This window comes from Pomacea canaliculata, linkage group LG1 (assembly GCF_003073045.1).
Source record: "Pomacea canaliculata isolate SZHN2017 linkage group LG1, ASM307304v1, whole genome shotgun sequence".
Taxonomy (NCBI): Eukaryota; Metazoa; Mollusca; class Gastropoda; order Architaenioglossa; family Ampullariidae; genus Pomacea; species Pomacea canaliculata.
In genome coordinates this window covers 31,726,649-31,754,081 of record NC_037590.1, presented here as the reverse complement: position 1 = coordinate 31,754,081, position 27,433 = coordinate 31,726,649, and the positions used below count along the sequence as shown (strand labels likewise).

At 39.2% G+C, this 27,433-nt stretch overlaps 1 protein-coding gene and 1 long non-coding RNA gene across 3 annotated transcripts; one reads left to right on the top strand and one right to left on the bottom strand.

Annotated features, from left to right (window-relative positions):
- Window positions 1–1,310: 1,310 nt before the first annotated feature.
- On the bottom strand, window positions 1,311–8,001 carry LOC112567908 (protein unc-93 homolog A-like). Of its 2 annotated transcripts, XM_025244801.1 has the most exons (8): window positions 7,929–8,001; window positions 5,819–6,118; window positions 5,280–5,503; window positions 4,664–4,814; window positions 4,214–4,365; window positions 3,881–4,024; window positions 3,251–3,521; window positions 1,311–2,972 (listed from the first exon to the last, which is right to left on the bottom strand). In XM_025244801.1, exons 2-8 carry the CDS (start codon window positions 6,114–6,116, stop codon window positions 2,656–2,658), a joined length of 1,557 nt encoding a protein of 518 aa, XP_025100586.1. In that variant the 5' UTR covers window positions 6,117–6,118; window positions 7,929–8,001; the 3' UTR covers window positions 1,311–2,655. The 2 variants fall into 2 exon arrangements, with proteins under 2 accessions (XP_025100586.1, XP_025100578.1); XM_025244793.1 differs by lacking the exon at window positions 7,929–8,001 and having other exon boundaries at window positions 5,819–6,208.
- A 17,670-nt stretch (window positions 8,002–25,671) lies between these two features.
- Window positions 25,672–27,100, top strand: LOC112567905. Its single transcript, XR_003099941.1, has 2 exons — window positions 25,672–25,877; window positions 27,051–27,100. It is a non-coding gene; the product is annotated as an uncharacterized LOC112567905 (long non-coding RNA).
- Window positions 27,101–27,433: the final 333 nt, after the last annotated feature.

Here is a 27,433-nt window from a genome sequence, read left to right as displayed (position 1 = left end):
GGATGTGCATGTAGACCACTAAAAACACAAAACCTGTGCTTGTATAGTGATCCTGATGAAATCATAGAGGGAGACAAAATAAACTTACTGGTAAAATTCACTGAGCCAGACCTAGTCAGTGTGATCTGCAATTAAGATTGTTATAATTAGTTCTTTTGTAAATCATGTAAAAATAAACTGAAAAAATGGCATGCAGCATTTTAAAGACAAAGAAAATATGTGATCAGATAAGTGATTGTAGAAATGACAGACTTTGACAAAGTTCATTGCATAGCTTTGGATTTCATACATTTTGTTTTAATTTCAAAGTGTTTAAGTACAAAAATAAAATTCTTTCTTTTGCTTTGCATTAATTTTCCAAAATTTTAGTTGTTCAGAAAAGCAATGTGATTGTCTCGTTGCTTTCCCCTAGAATGCACCAAGACGGACACAAACGTTTGGTAATGCCGCACCACTGTTATTGAGAAAGCAGACGAATTTCAAGCATGACTCAATGAGTTCATGTCATAGATTTCAACTTCGAAGTTAATCATCAATGATACGAGAGATTGTGTGTGTGTGTGTACTTTACCTCTTGACTAGTTGATTTGAACCCATCATGCACTGTCCTCTTGCTTCTGCCAATCGTATTCGCGTCTCAACATTTCGTTTCTGTATTAGTAAATACGTGCAATTAGTAGGCAAGAAGATACGATTAAGCAATTTGATTATTTACAACAAGAAGGATATATGGTTAAACATTTAAATTATTTACAGCACATATAGAAGACAGCGTCATGTAAAAGCGAGTTGCTAGTGGATGTATGATACCTGCCGGGTACAACACGTGAAACATTTCACAAAAGCACTACAATATTATATATGATCATAAATTATTAATGACTATCCACTGTTATAAAAGTACAGTTGTTTTAATGGCATCTTTCACTTAACTTTAGTTAAGACTACTTCAAAATCGGCGGTGTTTCACTTGAAGATGGACGTACAGTTCAAAATGTCTGCGTGCCGGTCAAAGCTGAACCGGCCGATGTGACCTCTGATTAACCCGCAGGTACACGTGGGGGAAAAGAGGGGGGAGGGAAAGAGCGGGTGGAAGGATGCGACACGATCACGTGGCTACCAAATCGAGAGCGGCTGAAGAAAAAAAGCGCGATGGACGCGTCAATTTAGGATCGAATTACACGCTTCCAATCCCAAAGTCTCACTTCCCTATCGGGGCCGTTCAAACACCCAAAGCCCATGCAGGCTGGGATACCTTCTGGGGCCGTAGTCATGAAGCGCGATCTCGAGCAAGTCGTTGCCTTGGGGCAGCATAAAGAAACTAGAAAGATTGTCTTGTTTCTGAAGTTTTAAAGCGTAGTCCAGATCCTGAGACTGTTGTTTTACACCTGAAGCGGTGCTTATAAAGCAGCAACAAGTGTTCTGGGGTAAGAAAACATTAAGTAGTGTCCTCGAGGTCCCGTACGAACATGAATCACACACACACATGCAAACACAAAAACGCACGCATTTACACACATTTTCACGCGCGTGCACAAACGCTCTCACACAGGCAACACGTACAAATACCTACCCGCACACGCACAAGCACAGAAGAGAAATAAAAAAATGTTTGCACCTTTATTTTATCACAATCGACCATTCGTGTACATCTCTGTAGCAAATAACGTTTAAATGTTACACATTTGTAAGTTTTAAACGATAAAAGCGTTTTATTGTGAATAGTCTACCTGGCATCTAAGGAGTTGAAAATCATCATCATCGATTGGAATGTTACCTACCTCAGATGTCTGGATTTCAATTTGTAGAAGGTCATATACACCTGATATTGCTACGTGAGCAAAAATATCATAAGAACTCTACAGCAAATAAACAACAGGAATTCATTAAAATAGTTCAAAGTTTATACAAATTGTCAAAATAATTTCTTGCACGCTGTTTACGGTCTGTGTGTAACTCTAGTTAGTCACTCAACAACTCTGTACGAATTACGACAAGAAGACAGCTTAGATACCCACTGCCACGAGGTGGATCGTCAGCAGTTGGGAAAATCGCCATTTGCATCAATCACATGACATATGCTAGTTATGTCAGTGTTGGCTCAACCCCTTCGTGGATCGCACCTTCCACCCGTTCATACACAGTTAAAACTAAACTGTCACAAAAAGCAAGTTTACAAGGCAGTTTGCTAATTTGCTGGCACATGGTGAGATATATTTTAAATTATCCACATTGTCACAATAAATTATTGGAGCAATCCGTATTTTTTATACAGAGCTTACATACAACTCAGAAAGCCATGGTATGGCCTCCAGCAATGAGCAGGTTAATCACTTATGTTATTTATATTTTATGTTTTACACAAAAGGCCGAACCCATTCTGGTAGATTATATACTTGAGTAAAAGTTAAGAAATGTTTAATTGCGGTAATAAGCAATTAATTTAGCCAGGAAAAAAAATACAGGTAAACAGTACCCGTGAAATAATATATCATCGTTGTGTGTGTAAGAGAGAGAGAGTACTGTCATGGTATTCTTTGGTGATTCTTGGAATCTATTGGTGACTGAGGTAAACCGCCTTGTTAACTTAGTCCACAGTGGGTCAAGTAATAATTATAGCAAGAATACTAACCATACTTCGCTTTCTTTCACATTTTAGTAAATTCTATTTCTTTGGGTCGACTTCGATCGACGACAATTTTCTCTACTTTGACCTCCATGTCGAGACCCTTGGCAAGGTCGTTGTCTACGCTGATGCCGTGTTTCTTCCTGTTCTGGATGGCCACCGTGAACTCCACGATGGTGTAGCCCAGGTAGCCGACAGCGGACAAACACATCAACACGTAGATGCGTTCTCGCAGGCAAAAGAAGCGAGCGAGGAGGAAAGTGAGAGTGAAGCCAGTGGCTTTGGCTGTGTGGAAGGCGGAGAAACGCTCCGGTTATATTGTTCGGGAACACCATGGCAATCAAAGCTGAAAACAACAACAAACCGACAATCAGTCGATGTGGTGACGACCTCGGCTTTTACAAATCATTGGTGTTGACACTTTGTGGCCACATACTCCTGGTGTGTGTGTGTGTTGTTGTTGTTGTTGTTGTTGTTGTGGTGGTGGTGGTGGTGGTGGTGGTGGTGGTGGTGGTGGTGGTGGTGGTGGTGGTGGTGTCGAACGGTAAGACCGGTTTGAAGTTGATGTTTGCAATTAACTGAATGGTGTCTGTGGACTGGTTGCAGAAAATCAGCACAACTCACAGGACAGCTGAGCTTGCATAACACCCTCCGCGATGCCCGACACACAAGGGAGGATGAAGAAAAGAGCGACTGAGGAGCCAACGGGGTTCCAGAGCAGCATGGTGATGGCGGTGCTGGTGTCGGCCACCCCCGCGATGGCCAGCATGACGTAGCGGCCCAGGTAGCGCGCAAACAACGTGTTCATGCCCAACGCCTGGGCCACGGTCAGCACGCCGTAGGCCGTCATGACGTAGCCCACCCACTGCACACCGTGTGCGCACGACACGAATGACTGCAATAACAAGAAGAACAATAAAAAAAAATGAATGAGCAAGGCATCTGTCCGTAGTAACAATAAGGAGGGAGACGGCCATTTGGGCAAGGGCCATCGATAAAACGTTGGTTTTTCAAAATATATTTCTCAGAGACATTTTAGCTGCCGATCAGTAACTTACACAGGAGCAACTTCATCATGTGAGGTTGGGAATGGCACAGGTGGGCAACACTAAGCAATGTCATTAGACTGTATTGTCAGTGTCATCGTCAGTAAATGGTGTGTAGAAGACACTGTCAGTAAATGGCAATATCAGAGAATGGTTGTTTCGTGAGGACTGGGGTCGACGACAACGATGAAGTGGGAAATGTAATGACCTCTGTGTATCCTGACAGGAGAATACCGTTGTTCATAGACTGCGCCATGAAGAAGGGAAGGAGAAGCAACATCCGTGGCACCATCAGCATGCTGAGACAACTCGTGGTGCTTTCCTTGATGCTGATGTCGATCTCACTCGCGACCTGCAACAAGCAGGTCAAGGCTGGTCAATCCTGTGCATCAGGTTTATATCTGCGATTGCTGCCTCCACAATGTATTATTATTGTTGTTATTGTTATTGTTATTATTATTATTAACCTAATTTTGAAAAGAAAGATATTTGACTTTTTTTTTACATTTAAAGAAAAGATTTAAAGAAATGTTTCACCTACCGCCCTTGAGTTTGGGACAGGCAACCAGATGATTGTTAAAATAAGACCCACGATAACGCAGGCCAGGAACATTCCCATCAGGATGAACAAAATCTTCTGTTCTGGCTGTTCGAAATGGCTCGTGTAGTTTCCTTCGGATTCTAGGCAGTAGTCTTCGAGGGGGAAAAAAGACTTCAAAATTAACTAATGCATTAATGTATGTAGATGAATGAATACAAATGAATGTAACCGTTATCATTTAAAGCCTAGACAGGAAAGTATGCAGAAAAAATCCAGACATCCACTGTCTTCAGTTTCTAATACACCGGAACTTAGAGCATTCCTTAGGTCCGCGCTATTTCCGTTTACAGGACCCGGCGAACCTTGCGGTCAATAGCTAATTCTGAGGTAGCCTTATCTCTCCTTCACGACTACGGCCTCTAGAGTCTAGACTGATGTATATGGACTTACCAGCCCCGCATGACGGGACGCCATGGTCAGAAGTGTTGTAGGTTCCCTGCATGAGAACGAGGCTCGCAAGGACGTTGCCCACGATCTGGGTGGACTCGTAGCAGGCGAAGAAGAAGCCGTTGAACTTGCTCAGCGCCTCGTGCATGCCCATCTGAAACGATAGGTGTTGAGTCAGCACAGGTCACAGACGTCTCATTTTTCACACCTTCTTCCCACAGTGCAGAATTGCCACTGGGCGGAAGCACGTTTGTGGCAAAATACACCAAACGGAAACCCCATAGGAACAGTTCTGAATATAACAATTTTGAAGCCTGTCTGTACAGTTCTGGATGTACCGGATTATAAACAGATCTCGTCGCCACTCATCTACTGTTTCCTTTCAAAACACCTCGCTCTGATTTACATGCTGATTAATGTCCCTGATGTTGTCGACAGGCGATAAACTCTAGCAGGCAGCGTGTGACGTATTAGGTCACGTGAACGATGATTGTGGTTACGAATGAAGAAAAAGTATAAATAGTATCTTCATTAAATGTGAATGTAATGATGCGTTGGTGTGTGACTAGTTTAAAACCATAAGACTTCAGAAGGATAGCAAACCAGGTGACAACCTGACCTTGCTGGTTGCGACAAAGTCCATGCTGCTGGCCGAGATATACAGGCCCTGGGCCGTCCACATGGGTCCGGAGGCCGCCCCCAGCAGGAAGGAGGCTGGCAAAAGGGTGGCGAAAGTCGGGTAAAAATTACTGAGGGTGTAAAGGACGTGGGTTATCCAGGCCATCATGAGGGTCCGCTTGGCGTTCAGCCCTCGGATGATGAGCGGTGACAGCGGGGCACAAACTGCAACAAATGTCAGAGACCAGAAGTGTGGAGAGAGTCAGTCGTGCAAAAAGATGGCGGTGGTCATACACACACATATATATTTACGTTGATTTAAGGTTAAAAGATTATTTTATTGAGTTTTCAGTATATTAATTAGAAAACTAATATCTGCACTAACAGCTTTTCTACCTACTCTACAGTTCTGGACTTCTCCACATTGTATCACAGAGTCCCGAGAGTTCTACATTACATCGCGAAATTTACCCAGAACAGTGTGTCACCCAAGAGTTGACCATCATGGGTCTAAAGAATATTTTACACCTTGACACTTACCCAGCATGGCTCCATACAGCACCGCAAGGGAAACCAGTCCCAGTCCTCCCTTCTTATTGAGACTGCTCTGGAGGTTCTGCAGAGAAACATTGGCCGTGAAGACTAGGAGAAAGGATGCAGACAGTACAGCGCAGACACGCTTGGGGTTGTTGACTGGAGTGGAGTTTGAACCATGTTCCACGTTGTCTGCCTTGGGCTTGACCGCACACTTCTTGTCTGGTGCAGGGCTGGTGGCGTTCTTGTCCTGGGAAGTGCTTGGACCTTCAGCTTCCGGTCGTGCACTCTTTTCATCCGCCATCTCTGTGGAAAGTAGCATGCGCGCACGCACACACACACACACATATGCATTTTGCTGTTATTAGTTGTAAATGTTCTATGGTTGATGCGCTCTACAGAAGATATAGACAACCACTGACCCTATCCTCCCCTCTTCCCTCACAACCAAACTGTATGGCAACCCTAGGGCTCTAGAGAAGATGGCTGCATTCATCACCAGACAGAAAGGTCTTTGCAGAAAAAGGAACAAACCTGCAGAGATCGAACGACCGCTGCTTCTGTTGGTAAAGGACAGTCATGTCCTACACGGCAAAAGCCAGTGAGGATTGGGATACTAACGGTTCATTGGTTTAAATGGAACGGGTGAAAATTTTTTACTTGGAGAGTTAAAAAGAAAACATAATCTTCTCCTTAAAAATTAGAATATACATTAAAAATATTTTACCTTGTGGATATTTGGGAAAGCTTAAATTTAAAATGTTAAAGGTTACATATTTTATTTATTGTAACGCACTTTTTGTGATGAAAACAATTGTAATTAATTTACAGAGCACCTCTCGAACAAAATTAGAACCACATCATGCTTGCTACTTCACAGCCGTTTCACTGCAAGTTCATAAAAAATATGGCATGTTCAAAAATAAATAATAATAAGTTTTCAGTATTCAATAAAAAAAAATACAAAATAAAATAAATTAAAAAAAATCATCAGTTGTTTGTGAGATTATTGTTTTCCTTATATCTTTGATATTTCAAAGCAAGTGATACGGGTGCCTCTCTCTCTCTGTCTTAGTGAGAATTTCTGGGATGTGATAGAGGTTTGGTTCTTTGTGAACATTGACATTAGGCATTCCACTGTCCGCACTTTGCAGAAATCTGTCATAAGATAGATAGTACTAATATACGCCATGCAAGGACTGTTCTCCTTTGTGGCAAAATCTACTTGCCTTTGAAACTCTCTCTTTCTCCCTCTGTTACACTAACAAGACTTCCTTCAAGATGGCCTCATTCCCGGAAGGGTTAGCACTATCCCTGCACATTCATGGGACTTTTTTTCAAAATCTTCAGTATCTTCAGCATGCAACTCTATTGGCCGATGACCTTATAAAGATGTTGTACACTTTACATCTTGAAATCTTTGGCACATTCACACACATACACACATTCCACAAACTCGCAGTAAACACTAAGCTGACACCTGGTGGATGGAGATAATATAATAGGTGCTATAAAACCATACATATAGCAATTTTTGTGTGGGTCAAAGGGAGCCATTCCCTGTGGAAAGAAAAGACCAAAAAGCATGGTCGAGCATGTTTGTGCACGAACTGTGTCATCCGACCAGTTGAAACTTACTGTTCCCGCAGAAAAAAATAACTTGTCTGCTGCTAATTATTCTGTTGTACCGCCAAAAGAAAAGAAAGAAAGAAAGAAAAGACACAAAGAGAGCAATATGTCGACTTTCTTATTGATGATTAACTTCTTTATTTTATACCGATTTAGGTTTTTTGGTGTGTGTTGTTTGTTTGTTTTGCTGTTGTTGTTGGTTTTTTTTGCTTTTGTTTTTGCTTTTTTGTCTTTTTAATAACAATTTACTGTTTTAGGTAGATTTGTAAAGACAGTCTAATGATGTCGTTATTTATATTTATATATACATGTATAAATCACATTTAAACATTTAATGGAGAAGTTATTTTTAAAAGAATTATTTAAAATTATGACAGTAAGAACACTTTTTCTATTTTTTAAATGTTAATCTCAATTGTATAATCTGACTATATAAGTGTGTAAAATAAGAATAGTTTATTCTCATACAAGTAAAATATTTCCTCACCTGCACAGTTTCAGTTCAAATAATATCAGACCAGCAAAACGCAAAGACCTCACGCCTGCTCTGTCTGTTGAACTTAGTGCGCTGATGAGAATGTTTGTTCAAACGTTTTAAAGCCAGTGAGCAGCCACGTGACCCACCACACTGCAGTGAGGTCATCTGACGTCATTGCGCACCTGGCCACGCCTACTACCCCAGACGTGTGTATGTGTGTGTATGTGTTTCCCGCGCACATATTGGGACGATAATGGGGGTGGAGGGGGGACTTTTTTTTAATGAAGCGAGAACAATAAAGAAGAAAAAAAAGAACATATAAACTGTCTGTCATCTTGTTTTGAACATCCATCTCTTCTCTTGTTCTCCTTCACGCTCAAAATCTAACAATCTTTCTTCTCTCCCTCCATTCTTCACTTTTAAGTTAATATATAATAAGTATAGAATAAAAATAATATAATAGACAGATAATATAAAATAAAACGAACAAAGGTAACTGCAATATTATATACAAGTCTTATTTGTCATGGGGTGAAGTATGGGGGGTGGAGAACTCTTGGCGCTGGCCCTAGATGACTTGACGGTAAATCAGACACGCGATGACATCAGGTCATCAAACTACTGTATTGCTCTTCACATAATTCAACATCACAGTCATCATCGGCTCTATTTCATTGTCATAGCTTCCGTCGCCCCTCTGACTTTCACGCGGTCGTAGCATGACTATGCTTGAAAGAAAGTACTTCAGAAAAAAACAACAACAAAGAAGTAAATAATTGACAAAGACGGAAGATGGCGAGCAGGACGTTGCTTTGCTCAGTCGATGAAGCAGGATAGTGCCATCACTAAGTTGACAAGTTAAATCGACTTTGCGGTTCTTGATCACACAGGCATGGCAACTACCACAAGCCAAGAATTTTCCAGAAGTTTTGGTCAGCTTCACACTTCACAGGTGAGTCAATCCCAGAAGCAAACAGGTGTCACCAGTGAAGTTGGTGTGACAAACGCGAGTTGGGGTTAAAAGTCTTCGTGTCAAACAAGATACTCGCTGCGTCCACGGTGATTCACAATAAACAATCAGTGATCGAAAACACGTCAACAATGACATTCAGCTTAAGGCGACCTGGATCCATTAAAAAATGTATTAAAGTCAAGTGAGTAGCTGGCTGTCCTGAAAAACTTTAATCAGTTTGTGGTGTTAAATAGTGTTGCCAAGGGATGAATTTGTACTTCATTGTTAGTGTGTTAACCTTTCAAAAATAAACATTTTATTTATTTTGCTTAACTTGAAAATTAAAAAGTTAATTATTGATAAGTTGGAAACTATTTGAGCTACCAAAGTTTTCCATGTTCCAAAAGTGCCCCTCACACTTTTATATTTAAAGTTATATGAGTTTAAGAAAATCTCGAGAGGTAAGAAAAAAACTAGTTTACCATTATTAGTATATTTCAAACAAAAGTGTGTTTTAAAAATGTTATTTCCTTATTTTATTTTTAAGTTATTAGTCGTTTTAAAATATTGATATAAAATTTTTCGTTTTAATTTGTGACTGTAATGACTAACCTAAACGAAGACCACGTCGTCCCAATACCGAAAGTCGGAACGACCATGGCCCAGGCTAAACGAATACCTGATCCACAATTGTTTGATGTCATCCGAGTGTCTTCATGTACATTTAATACAAACATTAACTGAAGATGGCTTTTTTAATAGATTAGACAGAAAATCGCGTTTGTGCGCCATTGTGAGAGTTGTTTCCTGAAGAGTATTGTCAAGCGGCCATTTTGGTTTAGTAAGATTGTGGCTGAACTTATTCGAGCAAATACATAGCTTGGAGTAACATATAGTTAACAGCTACTTGTGAACCACTGACGGTCTCCACATCGTCTTCACTTTGCCATCTTGCTTGAAGTTTGTTGACTTTGCGGAACTGCGTGAAACTTTTACTTTTTCAGCATTGTGGACCAGCATTGTGGCCCAATTTGTTTTTCATTTTCTGATCTGGGGCCTGTGCTTATTTGCAAGTTTAGTGGAAAAGATCGTGGACCTCTTGCCCTCGTCGATGTCGTCGATGATGAGTGTTACATCACCGACTCGTGGTTTTATGTCGTCCGGCGCCATGTGTGTTGTGTTCGCTGCTTGAGTGACTGGATACTCAACTGTGTTGCCCTCAAACTTGAAATGAAGTATTCAGACAAATTTCTTCACCTCCCCTTGACTGTGGCAGACATGACATGTTGTTCTGCATAACTCCGCTGTTTCACTCTCGGTACGTCATGTTGAGCTTTCCTACAGTGAGGTTGTCCTGTCGAGTCTGCTAGTCTGCATGGATATTGCTAACCCATTACTTATATCAAAAGTCATTGAGCGTTATTATTATTATTATTATTATTATTATTATTATTATTATTATTATTATTATTATTATTATTATTATTATATGAAAGAATCGTGGACTTGAAATAGTAGAGTGGTGTAACCTGTTGCCTCGCCAAATGATTTTGTGATCTCGAATCCTATATAGAAAATATTAAACCATGTGAGTTTAAACAGCCTACCTCGTCATGTAGTTCTCAAAGTCAGCAACAGTGTGAGCAGTCCTGTCGTACAACTTCTGATGTGTGGTTCAACGATAAAAACAAGAGCTAAACAAAAGGGAGACTAAACACCAAAGAGAGAACCAAAGAGGTCGACCATGGGCGAAATTACTATAGAAGCGTTCACAAAAATAGGAATGTGGTAATCAAGATACAAGAAATAAACTTTCAAAGCTCTAATAGTTTTATTGCATAATCCGTCGACAAGTTATGGCGCCGCGAAAACTGTTGTGAATGTCAGAGAGGAAAAGAGACATCCTAAGCCGAAAAAAAAAAAACAACCGTTTACAGCACTGAATCTGGGGGAGTGCAGTTCACTGGTTGCAGTAAGAGGCCTCTTAGTGCCATCCTTCAGACTTAAATGAAACATAAATTTACACTCGCGACATCCCTGTTGTATCACTGTCCTCTCTCCAGCCCTTATCGCAGCCCCACTCCCTCTTCTTGTCAATTTTTCTTCGTTTTACTTGGAGGACAAGTTTCAAAATTCTTGACCAACTCGGCGAACAGTAGGTAAACGTCCCTACAAGAGGTATACGTGAAATGTTGTGGTAAATCATTTCGGGTGAAACGTTGACACCCACATTTTGTCGGTTGATTCTACCTTTCACGACTTCATTTGTCCTGATATTCCTCCAGCTAAGTTTTACAGACGCAAATAAACGTTTGTTAACCACTCTTGTAAGTGTAGCAATAGCGTGCTGCTCCAGAGGTATGCTGGGATACATGATGGGTTCTTTTTTTTTTTTGCCCGCACGATTTGGTTAAAGGAGACACATCCGGGGAATAGTTGCTGGGGCTGCTTTACAAACGATGTTAAACCTAATTCATCCTCTCTGCTGGGCAATGTTACTGGCACTGGTATCTCCGCTGCCTGGAGTCTTAGAAGATGAAACGGAAATGCAAGAAATATCCGAAGGTCAAACTCGTTATTTTGTTTTAATCACGTTTGGGTTTTACGATTGTAAACCCGTTATATTCATCTTCAGCATGCAGACATCGCTAGCCACCTGTACTCCGAGTCATGTAGTAGTCACACTATTGAATCATACACCTTTCGAAATGAAAGATTTGAAACTAAATGTTCGTTTAAATGCTCGTGACTCTACTAGGTTGTTAGCGGCCACCTTGAGAGACACCCCTACCTGTCTTTCTAATTTGTTGGAAACCCACGACCGTCGCCCAGAACACATTGATTCTCTTTTGGTCCTCTTCAAACGACCATAGAAGTCTGTCCTTCGCATGTTTTCTTGTGAATCCCAGCATTGGCAAATCTTTGTCCTTTGCCTTCTGCGCCGCATCTTCGTGTCCAGCGTTTGGCCCCGGTTGAACAACTCAGGGTCAACAATTTGTTTTAGTTTTCATACAACTGATCCCACAGCCATTATTAACTTACCATGTTCTATTGTTTCTTTGCTTGCATTGATACTATTAATATTATTATTTGTTTTATTATTATCTTTAATTATATCATAACAATTACACGTTATAATAAAAACAGTTTCCAGGCTCCAGTTGACGGTTACCTTTATAAACGAAATTTGCTCAGGACTGCTGCTCTCATTTCTTGGGTCCTGAGTAAAGTGCTGCTATAAATATAATGAATGAACGACAGGTAGATGTGGCAGTTAAGTAGACTGTTTTATTGCTTCTTGTAAGCCACTGACCTTTACGCCAGTCCATGCAGCACTGAAATCAGGACAGGTCAAGAGCATCCTTGTGAATCATCTTCCTATACAACTTCGTAACCGAATACACTTTGTCGAATTTCTCACTGTACTTGGCGAATGTTTACACTACGGCATAACAAATTGTCAACATCTTTACGACCTTACTTGTCCGGTTAAGAGGGCCCTCAGCGAGTGAACAAATCCATGTGCGATGTCTTTTCTGCTGGTTGGAGGGGGAGGGGAATAACGGGAAGTAAAGAGAAGACAATGAAAAGTTGAAGAATGAAGTTTTGTTGTTTTGCTTTTGTTTTGTTTTTGTTTTTTTTTTGTTTTGTTTTGTTTTGGTTTTGGTTTTTTTTTTTTGGTTTTTTTGTTTTTGCTGTTTCCGATGTAGTGTTCTTGTTGAATTTTTTTTTAAAATGGCTATCATTTAGTTAGCTGTACATCTAGTCCATAGCTACATCTCCAGGAAGTTATTGAAACAGAGCAAGACGTCGCCACGGATATCGAGGCTATAATATTATTTCCTGTGGTTGTTGTTGCGAAACCTGGAAATGTTCCAAGAGTTGGACCACAAGCTGGAAATCTTCATCAGCCAAATCCCTTGCAGCCGGTGACTCACTCTGCTGCTGAACAAACCCATACCTATTTTCCGTTCGTGGGGGGAGAAAGTAGAGGGAGTGATGTTATCAGAGAGGGTTAAATCTACCTTCTCTGATGTTATTCTACGTTTCTGCTTTCGTAAGTTTTTCAAGGAAGCTTTATGAAGAGCCACGGGAGGGTGATTTGTTGATGAGAAACACACTAAGACGAATTAAGTTGTTGTATGTTTATTTGCAGTCTTTTTGATATGCCTTCGGTGTCGTACAGATTAGTTTATACACAAAGTATTTCTAATGAAGTTTATGACTGGAAATTAATGCACTAAAATAATGGAATTCATCTCAAACCTACCCTGATTCACACAGGAATAATTTTGACTGTGCCGCAGAACAGCTAGGTTTTTACCTCCTGGCAAAGCAAAAATATATAAATAAATAACAAGAACTGTAAATCTAGAACGCACTGTGTAAAAGCCCGAAAAGACGAATACCTAGCTTAATTCAGCGCATGCGCGTCGTAAGTTATGTTCCGGTCCCTGAGCACATGGAGCTTGCGGTGCAGGCTGAGAGATGATATGCTTCTCACATAAGTTTTGACTGTCCAGCAACAAAAATATTTCGATTTTCTTAAATCTTAAAATGTGTCCCAAATCTCTCTTGATATACTGTACATTTATTTTCATGTAAAATCTTTCAACTCAAAAGAGTTCTTCATTTCAGCAAGCAAGTATAACAGATAGGTGTGGGACCACTCTCTCTTTCCTTCTTTCTCTCTCTCTCTTACACACAAACACACACAAGGTGATTTACTGTGCTTTCCAAGTCACACCTGTAGCTACCCTAGTCTACAGACATTTCAACATCTATTGTTAATCACGTGTTTAATGAGTGTACTTGTTCTGATGATTTAGAGGAAGAGACTATCCTGGCGGTGACAAGGGTACTCATCTTCCTTGATTTAAAAGTATTGTCTTAACATACTATATTATCATACAAAGTATACTGGGCACATATTTCGACCCCACCTTGGATGTTTCTGCTTTCCCCAAAGTTGTACATCTTGCTGAACAAGCGGCGCGCAACATAAATAGGTCTTCCATTAGCTTCTCTTCTCTGCGCACGCCCAGACAGGCAAACACACACACAGCGCGCGCGCGATTACAGTGTTTTGTGTGTGTGTGTGTGTTGTGAGATGTAGGTTATTATTAGGTTTTCATTAAGTTTTTTAATGGATCTTCTTTCTTCATGCGGTCTGAGTTGCATGCAGCTGGAAATCAGTGCGTTCTCAGTGGAGTAAGTTTAAAACAACTAGGGGCGCACACTACACATATACGCAACGCACAGTCAATCATGCGTTTAATGAGGAGAAAGAATCCTTTCAACTTGCTAGCTTGAGGGTAGGTGACGAGCTCTCTGCATTTTGTGTTTTTTCTTGTCCAGAGTGGACCTGTGATTCTTACGGATCCTTAGGAATTTGTTCAACTGATTCTGTTTTGTTTTGTTTTGTTTTTACTATTGACGATGCGTTACACTCTCATGCTGTTACCATTAGTCAACTTCTTTTTCCATCAATTTCTTCACTTTTGCAGATAGACTTACTGCAGTAGTTTCTTTTTCTTCGTTAACCGTCGCGAAAAACATATTTTACAGCCCTACCGTGATAAATTATGAGTGCACATCTACAGCTGTGATAATTCAGATGTTTATTGTTTTCTTTTTTATTTTATTTTATTTTTTATCGACGGACTACAGTAGTCAGCTTTGGACTATTAGAACGGCTCACGACACTCATGACAGCTTTTACAAACACGGAAGAAGGGAGGGATAGAGTTAGGTTTATGGTTATGAGGTAATAATGGGGTTGGATTCGATATATTGAAAGGTAATTATTTTGAAAGAAAATACTTTATTTTTCTTTCGGCGTAATTACGAGCCCAGACACAGAAGAACCAGTCGAGACGCGCTAAACAATTCTGTGCTTAGTTTTTTCCTGACGTCAAAAGAGCTGTTGTGTAGTCGATGATGTGATGGATAACGATCAGAATCTGTATATTACACATTTCTTAAGAAAATCATGTAACAGCGAACAGTTCTGAAGGTGTGTCAGCTTGCCCCATAGCTAACGGAAGTTCTCGCAACGAATATGACGCTGACTGGTGATGTAATTTTAGAAGTGACCTGTGTGTTGGGGGTGCACCTCCACTGTCAGTCAGAGTGTTCAATGCGATCCATTACGTATTTTATATCATTATATTACATATTTTACTTTACAACGGACCACGCCAGCAAAATTGCCACAGCAACTGTTGTAAGTTATACTCAAAACACGCCGACACATACCTTACAGACATGCTAATGCAGGGGTGGAGTACAAATATCCTCTCTCGAGTTGTGAAATTTTTCAAAAAAGTCAACAAGCAGTCACAGCAGCACTCACTTCAATGTCATTGACAAAACCACAACTTTGACAGTTTGAGGTCCGCAAACGCATACACACCACGTGTACAGCCACGTGGTGACGCTACACACACCACCGTCACCTGCGTCTGCGCACAGAATCCAGCAACACCTGCTTGGCCGAGGTCCAGAGGCTGGGAGGAGAAGCAGAAAAAAGACCCTACCCACATGCTGGTAATGCATCGGAAAAACTAACAGGACTTGTATTCATCCCTCACATTGATGTTACGGGGATAATTGTTTATTCTTGATAACCAAACAGAGGTATCATTCCCGGTGATTGTCAAGGGCCAAAAGTCACAGCGTGTAGCCTAAAAATAAAGAATTATTATTATTCAATATCGAAAAAATGCTAGGCGACTTTATATATTCTAAAAACGATGTTCCGCTTGCAAATATATATTTAGACAAAAATATGTGTCATTTGGAGCAAACTGATCAACGAGGGGATAAATCAGAAGAGCACCACGCCTGATCGAGGCTGAGATTTATGGCGATCATCAGTGGATAGAACTGGGTTAGCTTTCTGTTGACTCTGATCAACAAAATTTCTGCATTTTTAGAAAGCATGACGGGGCTGTCTTTGAATAATTATTGCGGGTAACAGATTTATTAGGCTATCCAGGGAGTAAATGTCCTTCATGATTTAATGCGAGCAGATAGTAAGAAACAAGAGGTATGTAAGTGCAAATAAGACACTAGACCGTTTCTCTTTGTGTCTCTTTGTGATCGTGTACAAATATTTAAAGCTGTTTTTTTTTTTTTTAATATTATTTTTATTCAGTGACTGACTGTCAGAGTTCGTTTTCTGAGAGGACTCCGACGCGCCTAAGTTTCGGTCCAGCTACCAGGGGGATTGTCTTTTCTTTTGTCGCTGTATTTGGCGATCATCACTACGGAAGTGTACCGCACAGTCCTAAGGCAGAGAAAGCAGGATGAAGTATCTTCTCCTCTCGAGACATAGAAAAAACCGCGCTAGGACGGGTAAGTCATAAAGGTGTAAAGGCAGTGGCTTTGGAGTGTCGGTTTAGGCTGCAAAGGCCCCGTCAAGTTGGGTCGGATAACACGGTAGCAACCAGAGCTGCACGTGCAAAACATATCCGATATATTTTAAGCCAATGACTGGAGTCTTTCTTAATTTTTTAAATAATTTCCTTTCTAAACGCAAAAGACTATCCAACGCAAATTTTTGTACGATCGGTAGACTACAAGAAGACTCCATGTACTTACATGAGCTCTCTCGTTATTTAAATATTCAAGGCGCCATGTGACGTCACTGACAGTTGAAATCATCGTCATTGATGTCAATGTATATGTTGAATTACTGCACTGCCCATGACAGTGAACCTCTATACTCAACGACTGATGGCTTACACATCTCGTTCATGGAACAGAGGTAGTAACTGTGTGTGTATATGTATATTGTCATACTGTACATGGAGAATAGGTGTTAAGCTCGGCAGTACGTGTGAAAAAGATTTGCTTTAAAACTAGAAAGCCAGGTTGAGACGGTCTATTTACTCTACATGAATAAAACTGCGCTTGGAAAATTCTTCCGCGAAGCCTGATACTGTGGGCAAAGATGAATCAAAAAGTCCCACGTCGGTGCCTACAGGGTTCCACAGCAACAATCCATGGACGTAGATAGGGGGACTGATGTCTGTACGAAGAGACTCATGTCGGCTCTTGCGAGTGATCGCGGTCAGTCTCGGCGAGCCTTTAGCCGGTCGTATTCCGGAATAGCAGCGGGAAATGGAATTTGACGAGACGTTTGATATCAGCAATATATAATTACCGTAAGTGTACTTGCTTGTTTGCACTTTTAACCCAAACTTATATCTATTTAGAACACAAAAGTATATTGCTTCACTAGTCTGATATTTTGTATGAAATAATAAATATATGATCGCATTTAAACTTTTAGATCTAGAATCATGAAGTGTTCGCATATATGCTTCACTCCGTCTCTCGCTTTGATATCAAATCCGGTATTTTGTGGTGCTTTCAGGATGATGATTGCTTGCTACATATGCAAGATAGTAGTAGTACTGTTACCAAATCAGGCTGTGACAGTCAAGGTAATATCATCAAGGACGTATATAGGATATTCGTGATATCGTACTTTATTGCGTGCAAATATTTTGATCATTGGACACAGTCCAGGATTAACATTTAGCACATAGAGATTGTACTCCAGTCCTGCAGTCAGTCATGTTTAACAAAATAATTTAAGATAACAAATTTATGTAGGTATATTTTGAACATCAATGATCACAATTGAAAATGTCAGTTTATGACTTTAAGCATGGGAAAATATAATTATGAATTAAATGGTAAATGATTATATATGATCCAACATAAGAAATAAATTGAATAAAGATAATATTTTAGTTGTCACCTCATTAGAAAAAACGTGCTTTCATTCAATAAAAGGTGTTTGATTGATAGATAATATGCTTGATCAAAGTAATTCATGAGCAAATCACAAAATATTCAACCTGTTTTTCACATTCCAGACAAATGTACAAGTCATCAAGTGATGTTTGCCAGTCCTTGGCAAAACTGACAGTGCTTTGACACCAAGGACAGAGCATTTTTTAATCAAGGTTACAGTGAGTAGCAACATGGGGAATCTGACATATATATATCTAAAATTATACACACATCGAATAACATCATAAGTCACTTCCAATCTATATAGAGCGTAGCATTTACACTAACAAACTACTGCGATGTTGAAAGAGTTCTGGTCTATTCACATAATCAAGCAAATTATGGTGACACACAAAGGCAGGAATGGTGTACACCACTGTGTAATAAATAACATTGGATAAAGAAAATTATACATTAAAGACAAATGGCAGAGACATGTACACCACTGCAATACATTTATTATAGGGGGGCAAAAGTAGGGGGCAAGCAAAGTTATATAAGATGTGGCGACACTTCTAGAGACATGTACTACTATGCAATACAAACAAGCAACAACAATTATATATGCTAGTAACCAAATGTAGAGAGATGAGCACACACGTGGAAATAGATCCCATGAGAAACAGCAAATATGACAGGGTGGTACAGAAATACTAGAAGTAGGAATGTAGACACTGGAATAATAAACACGATGTGCAGGGTACGGTAAATTATTCAAGAATCAGTGACAGAATCTAAGTACCATGTGTGAAGAACATCTTGGCAAGAATAAATAGTAGTACTAACACACAAGAGTCGTACTTCTATAGGGTCTGAGTATGTTATGGGATTCACTACACTATCATTATTACAGGTTATCATAGCATTGAATGATTTAATTACACTATGTTCATTGATATATATATATCACTTCAGAGGGTGAACTTCTTGAAAAAGTGAAGTTTCTGGATGACTGCCTTGTGGCCATGCAAGATGTTTGTACGTGCTTGGCAAGAGAAAAAGCATGGAGTCTATATCATGCTGCAGCCTACATAAAAATATGAGCTCTGTGGTGGAATTGCACAAAAATCGACATCTGCTGCTGCATGGCTTTGCCTAAAACATTTGAAAAGTTAGTTGCTCTGAATTATCCAGTGCAAGCAGAGCAAATCAGGCATGCAGCAGTCATCAGCAATCCATGATAAACTGAAAGACATAATATAGCTTATATAGGAGGCAGGCATTGTAGCGAAAATAAAAGATTATGCAAAGGGGAAGAGCAACAATGTTTGGATGCCCTGTGCACCAAACATGATACACCATGCTGACAGCCACTTTAGACAGGGAGGGCTCATTTATTTAAATGAAAAAAGGCTAGGAATTATTTTATGCTCTAGAACATAGGTTTGTACAAACATGTAGAGTACTCCCTCAAGCTGTAGAAGTGTAGATTTTGCAATAGCCTGTGCAGATGACGAAGAGTGTTAATAATTTTTATTCATTTCTTACAAATCGGATATTAGTGAGACTCTAAACAAAGGGTGTTTTGCATGGTTGCTCGTCTGTATTTTCAAATAAGAATTCACCATGAGTGTCATAGGTCATGGAGAGGCACCAGCAGCAGCAACATGCATCGTTAAGTCAAAACAGCGCCTAAGGAAAAGTTTACAAGATGCTTACCAATGTCTTTAGGATAATTATTGGCTCTGACATCAGAGAACCTTTGCAGCAAAACAGTATGGGAAGAACAAAAAAGCTCTAATTTATATCAGCTAAGTAGGTTCAAAAATATAAAGTTAGACATAAGGAAGTAAGCTGTTGTAAGATCAATATATATGAATTAGTTGTTGTGGCCTTTGCTCTTAAGGAGTAACAAGGACTAACCTAAGTATTATGCGATGCATAGACTGAAACACTTCAAATTGAATATTTTGTATATCGCATCTGGAAAGCCAAAGGCATATGAGGCTGTTTCTTGCTGATTTTAGTTCTGTGTTCAGTACAGTACAACCATACTAAAACATGTTCTAGCAGAAGAATATTTTACAGAGTTCAAGAGTTTCTATGTATACTGTATGCAGAAATAATAGGAACATGACAAAAGTTTGTACCCTTTGCTGTGAGCTGATCCCACCATAGTTGACTTATCAAGTGTGTGTGTGCATGGGTGTGTGATTCGCTGTAGGTGGTGTGCCATAAGAATAATTGTAAGATCTTGATCTTAGATAGGACAAGTGGAAAGTTGGTTGGATTTTGTTTTGTTACAATGCATTCTCTTGCCTTATCCTTAGCTTGTAGCAGCACTGTTGGGTGTTTTTTTTTCCCCAAGCTGAAGCACACTTTGGCAAATTAATTGCCCATTGCAATTGAATTAATGTTAGTCATTTTTTCATTTGACAGTTTAATAATAATGAAGTGTATTTATAGAGTGCAATATCCTAGCCGTATAAGCCAGCTAATGGCATGTCCAAAGCCAGTCATAATAAATTTATAACGAATACTATTTAATCATGACTATGGAGAAATGTAATGAAGAGGCCCAATCACGATTACCAGGAATTAGGAGGGAGGTTTGCTAAATACCCTTTCAAAAGCTTGGAAAAATTTGAATTGGCCAATTACGATTTCATGTTTTCTGCAGAATATGGCATAAAAGGACTCCGTAAGTTACTTTACAAAGATAAACTGAATGAACAAAAGAAAACTGGACTTTTAAAAAAAAATTTTTAACGGAGCTTTTTAAGACCACGTGACTTGTGAAATAATAAAGTTATATTGACATTCTGCTCAATTTGTTCTCTGTTTTTGTAAAGGATCTTATTGTAATTATAGCGTACATTTTCATTTTGTTGGAATTTTGGCGCATGGTTTTTTTGAATTGTCATGCCCAAGGTCCTACTAGAGCCGAATGTTAATCTCCTCAACTGACGGGAGAATGAGATTATCATCTGTATGCCCAATGCTTCGATTGCCTTCCATTAGCGTTCTTCCAGTTTTTGATTTTTTTCATTAGAGTTTCTCTTGACCCCAATAAACAATCTTTGCATGGTGCTTCTGCCAGTACTCACCAACAGTAAACAGGTAGTTTGCCCCTTACACCAGAATTTAGGAACAGAGTTGTAACATTACTCATAGACATATGTAATGTGATGGAAATACTTTCTTATCAGTGATTTTAATGCTGACAGCGATTGGCCTAAGTCGGGGCAGAGGACGAGCAAGAAGACAATGCCAAACAGTCAACAGTCAGAGATTGAAAACCATCATTAAGTCTCTGGTACAGGGCCAACAGCAACCACTGGGGACAGTTACCATTCAGCTGTCCAGACCGGACCCAGGTCGACTATCTTCCGCCTCAGGACTGGGCACAACCAGGCCTGCTTCACCACCTACACAGGAAGTTGCAACCTAGAAGTGCCGTCCCCGAGATGCTCTTGTGGAGAGGCAGACCAAGACTGTTAGAAAACAACATCCTACAGGACTGTTAGGAGGAATCTCCGTACCTTTGAAGGGAAAAGGAGGACGTGGCCACAGTCGGAGACCCGCCACAACAAGCTGTAACGGGCCGGTGGAGTCTCTGCCAGCAAGACCACCGATTTCATATCAAGAGCTGGTTCTCCAAGTGTGAAACGAGGCGAACGACAAAAAAAAAAAAAAAAGCTGATTTTAATTTCAGTAATGGTTGCCAGATCAGTTTCAGTGACAGCAGTGAGAGAGTCTTTTCACCCAATATTCTTTCAGAGAAATATTTTCAACCTAACCATTTAAGGAGGCAGACAAGTCAAATCCTTTCTTCATGTCCATGTAGTTGGTGTAGGCGATATGAACTGCATGACGGGGACTCGCGCACCTTTTGAAGAGAAATATGTGACAATTTTTGAACTGTTTACCTAATCCATAACTTCATGTTTTAAATTAAATGTAATTAATATAAAATAAATCTAGATTATCTTAAACTATTACACTTTTTTCTTAATCATTGGGTTTTCCCTTCCTGTTTGCCATAATTGAACACTTATGACAATTATTCACAAGGACAATATTTCAGATTATGTACATTCTTCAGGTGCCAGAGAAAAAAATTAGATTTACTTTACAAACACTATAGCTCTTCATAGTTTAACCCATCTGTATTAAAGTCCTTTTATGTCCGGGGGATTCTCACCTTTTTAAAGTGAAGAATTTGTTTTTTAAATATAAAAATGTATGAGCTGATAAATACTACTTAAAAAATCCACAAAAAAACAAATCAGACTAAGAAAACATCTTAGATCTGCTGTGTTGCCAGAGGTGTGTGAGTCGGGAAGCATGTCACTTTTGGTAATAGTGAAACAAAATTGTATGAGCTGATATACTAAAACACAACAACAAAACAAAGAAACAATGGAACATCAATACAATAATTTAGATATTTTCGTTTTTTGATTTAAAACCTCATACTGGTTTACAGCATAAGAAACATCTTAATTCATCTCTGTGTTGACGAAAGGGTGTGTGAACTGAAAGCACTGATGTTGATCTAGGTCTATTCATATACAGCAAGTTTTTAAAAACAATAAGAAGAATATTTAATCAATACACTTCTCAAGTAATTTAATGAATGCCGCGATTATTAATAACAAAATTTGTTTTGTTTTTTTTAATGGGCATATCTTGGCTATATGAAAATTGTCGCGAACTATAGCATGAACAGGACAAAGAAGAGTAAGAGGTAAATAAGATCAGTACCTTTTTTAATGCATTCTTCTTCCAAGTGCCTTGAACAAATCTTGGCTCTCAATGGAGTGAAACTTGTTCTGATCTAGCGGCCTGTAGCATGAATGAGAGCCGCTCGCCACTTGTCTTGATCTGTCGATATTCCTGCTCGCGGAAGCGAAAAAAAATTTACACCGAACGATTTGATACTTGCATTTACATTCTACCAGAAGCAGTATCAACCACCTTTTGTGCGTTTCTTTCTTGTTGTTACTCTTGTCCTTCGCTAGGTAGGCTTGACCGGAAGTTCTGAGCACAATGTCGCCTCGTTCTAGCAGTTAAGTGAAAAAAATCGTCTGCCATCGGTCCAGGGGATCTACGTTCATGCTTACATCATGTGGCTTGTAGATGTTGATCACCATCATCAGAGGGGGTCAGTTTGACAGTGTGGCCTGTATCGATCAGCTATATACAGGTCACAGAGATACGACCACAGTGCATGTAGCTCAGCACTCGTCAAGAGGACTGTGGACTGTACTGCAGGGCCAAGCACCTGATGATCTATCTCTTTATTTTTGCCCATGCAAACACCTTTTTTTTTTTTTTTCCTCTTTTCTGATTTGTGGACCTCTGTTGTGAGTAAGTGTCATGCGCTTTGTAGCAGCAGATCGTTCGCTCACAACTGTGGTCCTTTTTAGCCGTCTGATTCTAACTTCTCTTTGTTTTCTGCAGCTGCTAATGTTTTATTGGTGTACTTTTCTGTATCATTTCGGCGCATTGAGCGTTTCCCTAGGATTCGGATTTTGCGCGTTATAAGTCTCCTTCCTTCCCTTCCTTCCTTGTGATGAGCTCATGAATATGACACGTTCCACTAACTCATGGGGATCTTCTTGCTGATTGTCATGTCACCATGTTCATGGTTAAACATTTGCTTGGTGACCGCATAAACAACAAGAGCAACAAAAAATCATAAGCAAAATACGTAATTTTTTGACAAAGTAAAAAAAAAATAGAAAAAATTGCAGACGTTACTGTCACACATACAGACAATAACTTCCTCACGTCTGATAATTAAAGATAGTTTCGAAGTTTTTAGCTGTATATTCCAGAAGGAAGAACTAGTAGGTCTTGCCTAGGATTAAGCATTAACTAATGAACAGGAAATTCTCCTTAGACAGACTTCTCTTTAGTTTAGTAATTGCTTTGTAATGAGAAACCTGACGGGTGTGCAGAGAAGGCAAGTCATTAACAGCTCTGAAGGGGGCTGTTTGGCAGCTATTCATGTCGATAGTTCGAATATTGTAAATCTTCAAACTGAAACATCATGAAAACAGAAGCACGATGTACCGTGTGGTTATTGTGGGCTACAGGTGCCCTTCCTCTTTTATACCTGCCCCTTGTCAGAGGTAAGGTAGTCCAGTTCATTTTAATGTGTGATTTCACGCGTGTCCATTCCTAACCCATTACCTAAATTTATATCTCATTTACTCAGTTCCCACTCTTCTACCGAAAGAAGTATTTAAGTTTTTTGAATTATTGTAACACATCTATAAATTGTTCGAATAATTTACATTTTTCTTACAGTTGGTGTTGATAGAGCTTAAAGTAAAGAGTTGTTTATTTGGTTGTTCTGCTCTGTGTACCTTTGTCATGGTCTTAGTCATGGTCTTAGCAGCACTCGAGTACACACGATTGAAAACGTGGCTGCACTGACGCCTGATATTTGTTCCCAATGTATTTTCTTCCCTTAAGTTTATTTCTACAGTTGTGTTTGCTAATTTTCAGGCTTTTCGTGTAGATAAATTTTTTCTTTTGAAATTGTGTTTCCTAGGCTGGCTCATTGTTATCGTATAGTATATGAACTTCTGTCTATTGTACACATTTCGCAGGTTTAAAACTGTCACCGTGTGGAAATGACGGCCTTCAAGAAATAGCAGCTGGAGAAATCACTTACTTCACCTGTGAGGCTAAAGGACAAATCTACTGGGAAATATCACCGTGCCTATGCATTCTTTGTAGACCGTACTGGTTTGAAGCAACATGTTACATAAACAATTGCCGCTCATACGGAGTTTCCAAAAAAACATTTAAGACAGGTTTTACTGACACTAATTTCCCATACCTGAGCATTGATGCTGTCAACAACACAGAGATATATGACAATGAGAAGCATTTCAATGAAACCGTGTTGTGTTACACAAGGGAGGAAATGTCCTTCTGTGGGCTCAACTACATCGGTGAGTTATTATTGTTGTTATTATTATCGTTGATGATATTGAACTTTTAAAATTTATTTAATATTTTTGCTTTAAGCTCTACAGAACATAAAACAGTTACACATCGATGTTAATCATCGTTGTCTTTCAAAATTAAAATATGTAATTCAAGTTCTGAAGTTTGACCTATAAGTGGTATTTAAGTTCATTGCATTATTTCGTTTAGAAGCGTACAGGAAACACTCGCTAATTTATGTCTTACAGAAATAAGTCGCCTACATAACATTATCAATCGCTTTCTTATAGCCATAAAATCTATTCATAACAACAAATTAAAAATCCGTTAAATCTCTCGTACCCATCACCCATTCCTTTCTCTGACACTGTTTGTCTCTCATTTTGTAATGTATTACTATCTGTACTACCTTGCAACATTAGAACACTTTATTTACCACTGTAAATGTTTGCTCTATTCTCTTACTCAACAGCTCCATCGCAGGATGTGTCATGTGTCGCAGACATTGTTTCTTGGTCTGTCAGTGTGTCATGTGTCATAGGCAGTGCTTACTCGTCCAGGAGCGTTTACAAGTGTCAGCTGTTTCGACTAAACTATGAAGTGAGAAATAGTTATTTTTCGGGCATCTGTAGTTTTATATCTTGTCTCACATCTAATCTAAGAAGCTAAAACCTTTCATGTGTCGGAAGGGTGTAGACGACCAGATGTCTATAGTACAGGGAGGGTCACTTAAGCTTACTCGGAATAGGTGAGATACGTGTATTTTTATTTGTCTATCCTGTAATATTAAATAGAGGATATTTCACTAGTATTTGCTCACTTATATTCGCAGCAAAGAAATATACATTTTTGGACACAAGTATGACAGCATGAAATATGAGGGTAAATAAATTATTTAGCTCAGTCATCAAAGCATGAAGGTCTTTGATAACAACATAGCTAAGCAACAACTTATCAAACCAGTTAGTATCATATTTTAATATCAAACAACTTAAAGCTACCTGCAGATTCATCGGAACTTTCTAAAGGTAATGTTCCGTTAAGATTCTTCCTTTAACATATCTTCATATTTTGTTGCTAGGGGCAATCCAGACCCTTGGAGACTGTTGGCATGGTAACGTCACCCACCAGTGAGAAGATCACCAGGACTGGAGTGAAGGTGTCAGGTTCCTGTCAGTTTATCACAACATTCCCACCAGACGAGGGACACTATCACTTTGTTGTTTCTGTCTCACCCGGCGGACGAAATTACTCAGTGAAATTACCCGCCGACACTAAGTGGATTGCAGTCGGTAACATTCCGTTTGATTTTGAAAGATTATCTTTTCCACAAAATATTATAGTGTGAAAGTATAACATAACAAATTACATTTAATGTTTTGTATGTCCTTCACAATTCGGAATTATGATTTTTTAATTTCTTGTTGTTGTTGTTGTTGTTGTTGTTGTTGTTGTTGTTGTTGTTGTTGTTGTTGTTGTTGTTGTTGTTGTTGTTAGATAAGGTTGTAGAGAAAATTTTTTGGCCGATGTTTCCTTACAGTTTTGGTATAGAAAGGGGGCGTAGATACACATTGAAAATTGATGCTACTCATTTTCATAGTGTGATTAAAGGTACGTTAGGTATGTACAGCTCCTTGTAATGTACACTTCAATTCTCAGATAGAACTATAGTTCTAGCTTCTATAGCTGTTGTCATATATATAAAGTAGTCATCACGTAGGTGCAGTCTTACGCTTTTTACTTAGAACTTCACTGCTGATAACAAATAATTATAAAGGCTATTTGTATAGCAACATATTCTATCCCTATAAACAAGTTCAAGGCGTTTTACAAATGATAATCATTAAAAAGCAACAACAATAATAGACATGATAGTAATTGATCAACCAGAACGATAGGAAAGAAAATGGGATAGAGTACTCCTTTATCCAAGAAGTAAACGAAGTTAACAATTGCATAAATTATGGACAAAAATAATCTTGGAGATTGAAGGAAAAGGAGGACAAGATTCTTAGCGTCTCGGAGACACATTTCATAATCGAAGATTTAGTTTTGCTGCCTCAAGTCATCAAGAAGCTTAGTCATTCAGCACACGTTTCATCTCGGTTGATACAACTATTCTAACAATTCTAACAGCAAGGTGTACTAAATGTTAAATCGTTATCTGTGTATGTTTTGTGCTATAAATCAACACAAGTACAGCTTGGGTAAACTGAGACGTGTTCCCAACGGACTTTTCACACGTTCTTTTGACAGATTACAAGTCATAAGAACATTTTACTTAAAATGTATACACATGTATCTAAAAATGTAAAACATTAGATGATCTCTTTCTTATCATTATTAACAGCCTGCACCCCCTTTATAAAACCAGGTATTTCTAAAACTTCGTAAGCTTTCATAATTCTTTCAAACTTCCAATTTTGCTTAAAGACTAATTTTAAGATGAATTTCATTATGTGAAGAACGTCCCCGACTGCCTAGTGTGTCCTGCGGGCCAAAGCCTCATCTCAGAGAAAACAGTTCCTGTACCTGCAGTACCACAAATCTTGGACAACCTGCTGGATACTTGAGATGGAGAATTGATGATCAGACGAACCTGGGGAGAGCAGACAGAGTAGATGTGTCCACGGACAAAACAAAAGCGCCACAGTCCTTAACACTTTCACGGCAAAGGGGATTCCTGGTGAGATGTGATGTTATTTGGGGAACTAAAGTGATTCATGGCGAGTCCACTGTGTATGGTGGTAAGTAAAATTTGTTTACGACATAAGAAAGCGTAAATGTGTGTGTGTGTAGCGGGGAATATAAAGTGCTGTATTTTCCCTACACTTGACTCCCACTCTTG

What these genes read in the sequence shown, in the direction of transcription:
- LOC112567908 (XM_025244793.1), bottom strand. Translation starts at nt 6,134, where the DNA reads ATGCTACTTTCCACAGAGATGGCGGATGAAAAGAGTGCACGACCGGAA. An exon ending in CTGTCCCAAACTCAAGGGCG is followed by an intron (nt 4,025 to 4,213) that starts GTAGGTGAAACA and finishes TGCTTGTTGCAG; the next exon opens with GTCGCGAGTGAGATCGACAT. An exon ending in TCCTGTCAGGATACACAGAG is followed by an intron (nt 3,522 to 3,880) that starts GTCATTACATTT and finishes TTGTTATTGCAG; the next exon opens with TCATTCGTGTCGTGCGCACA.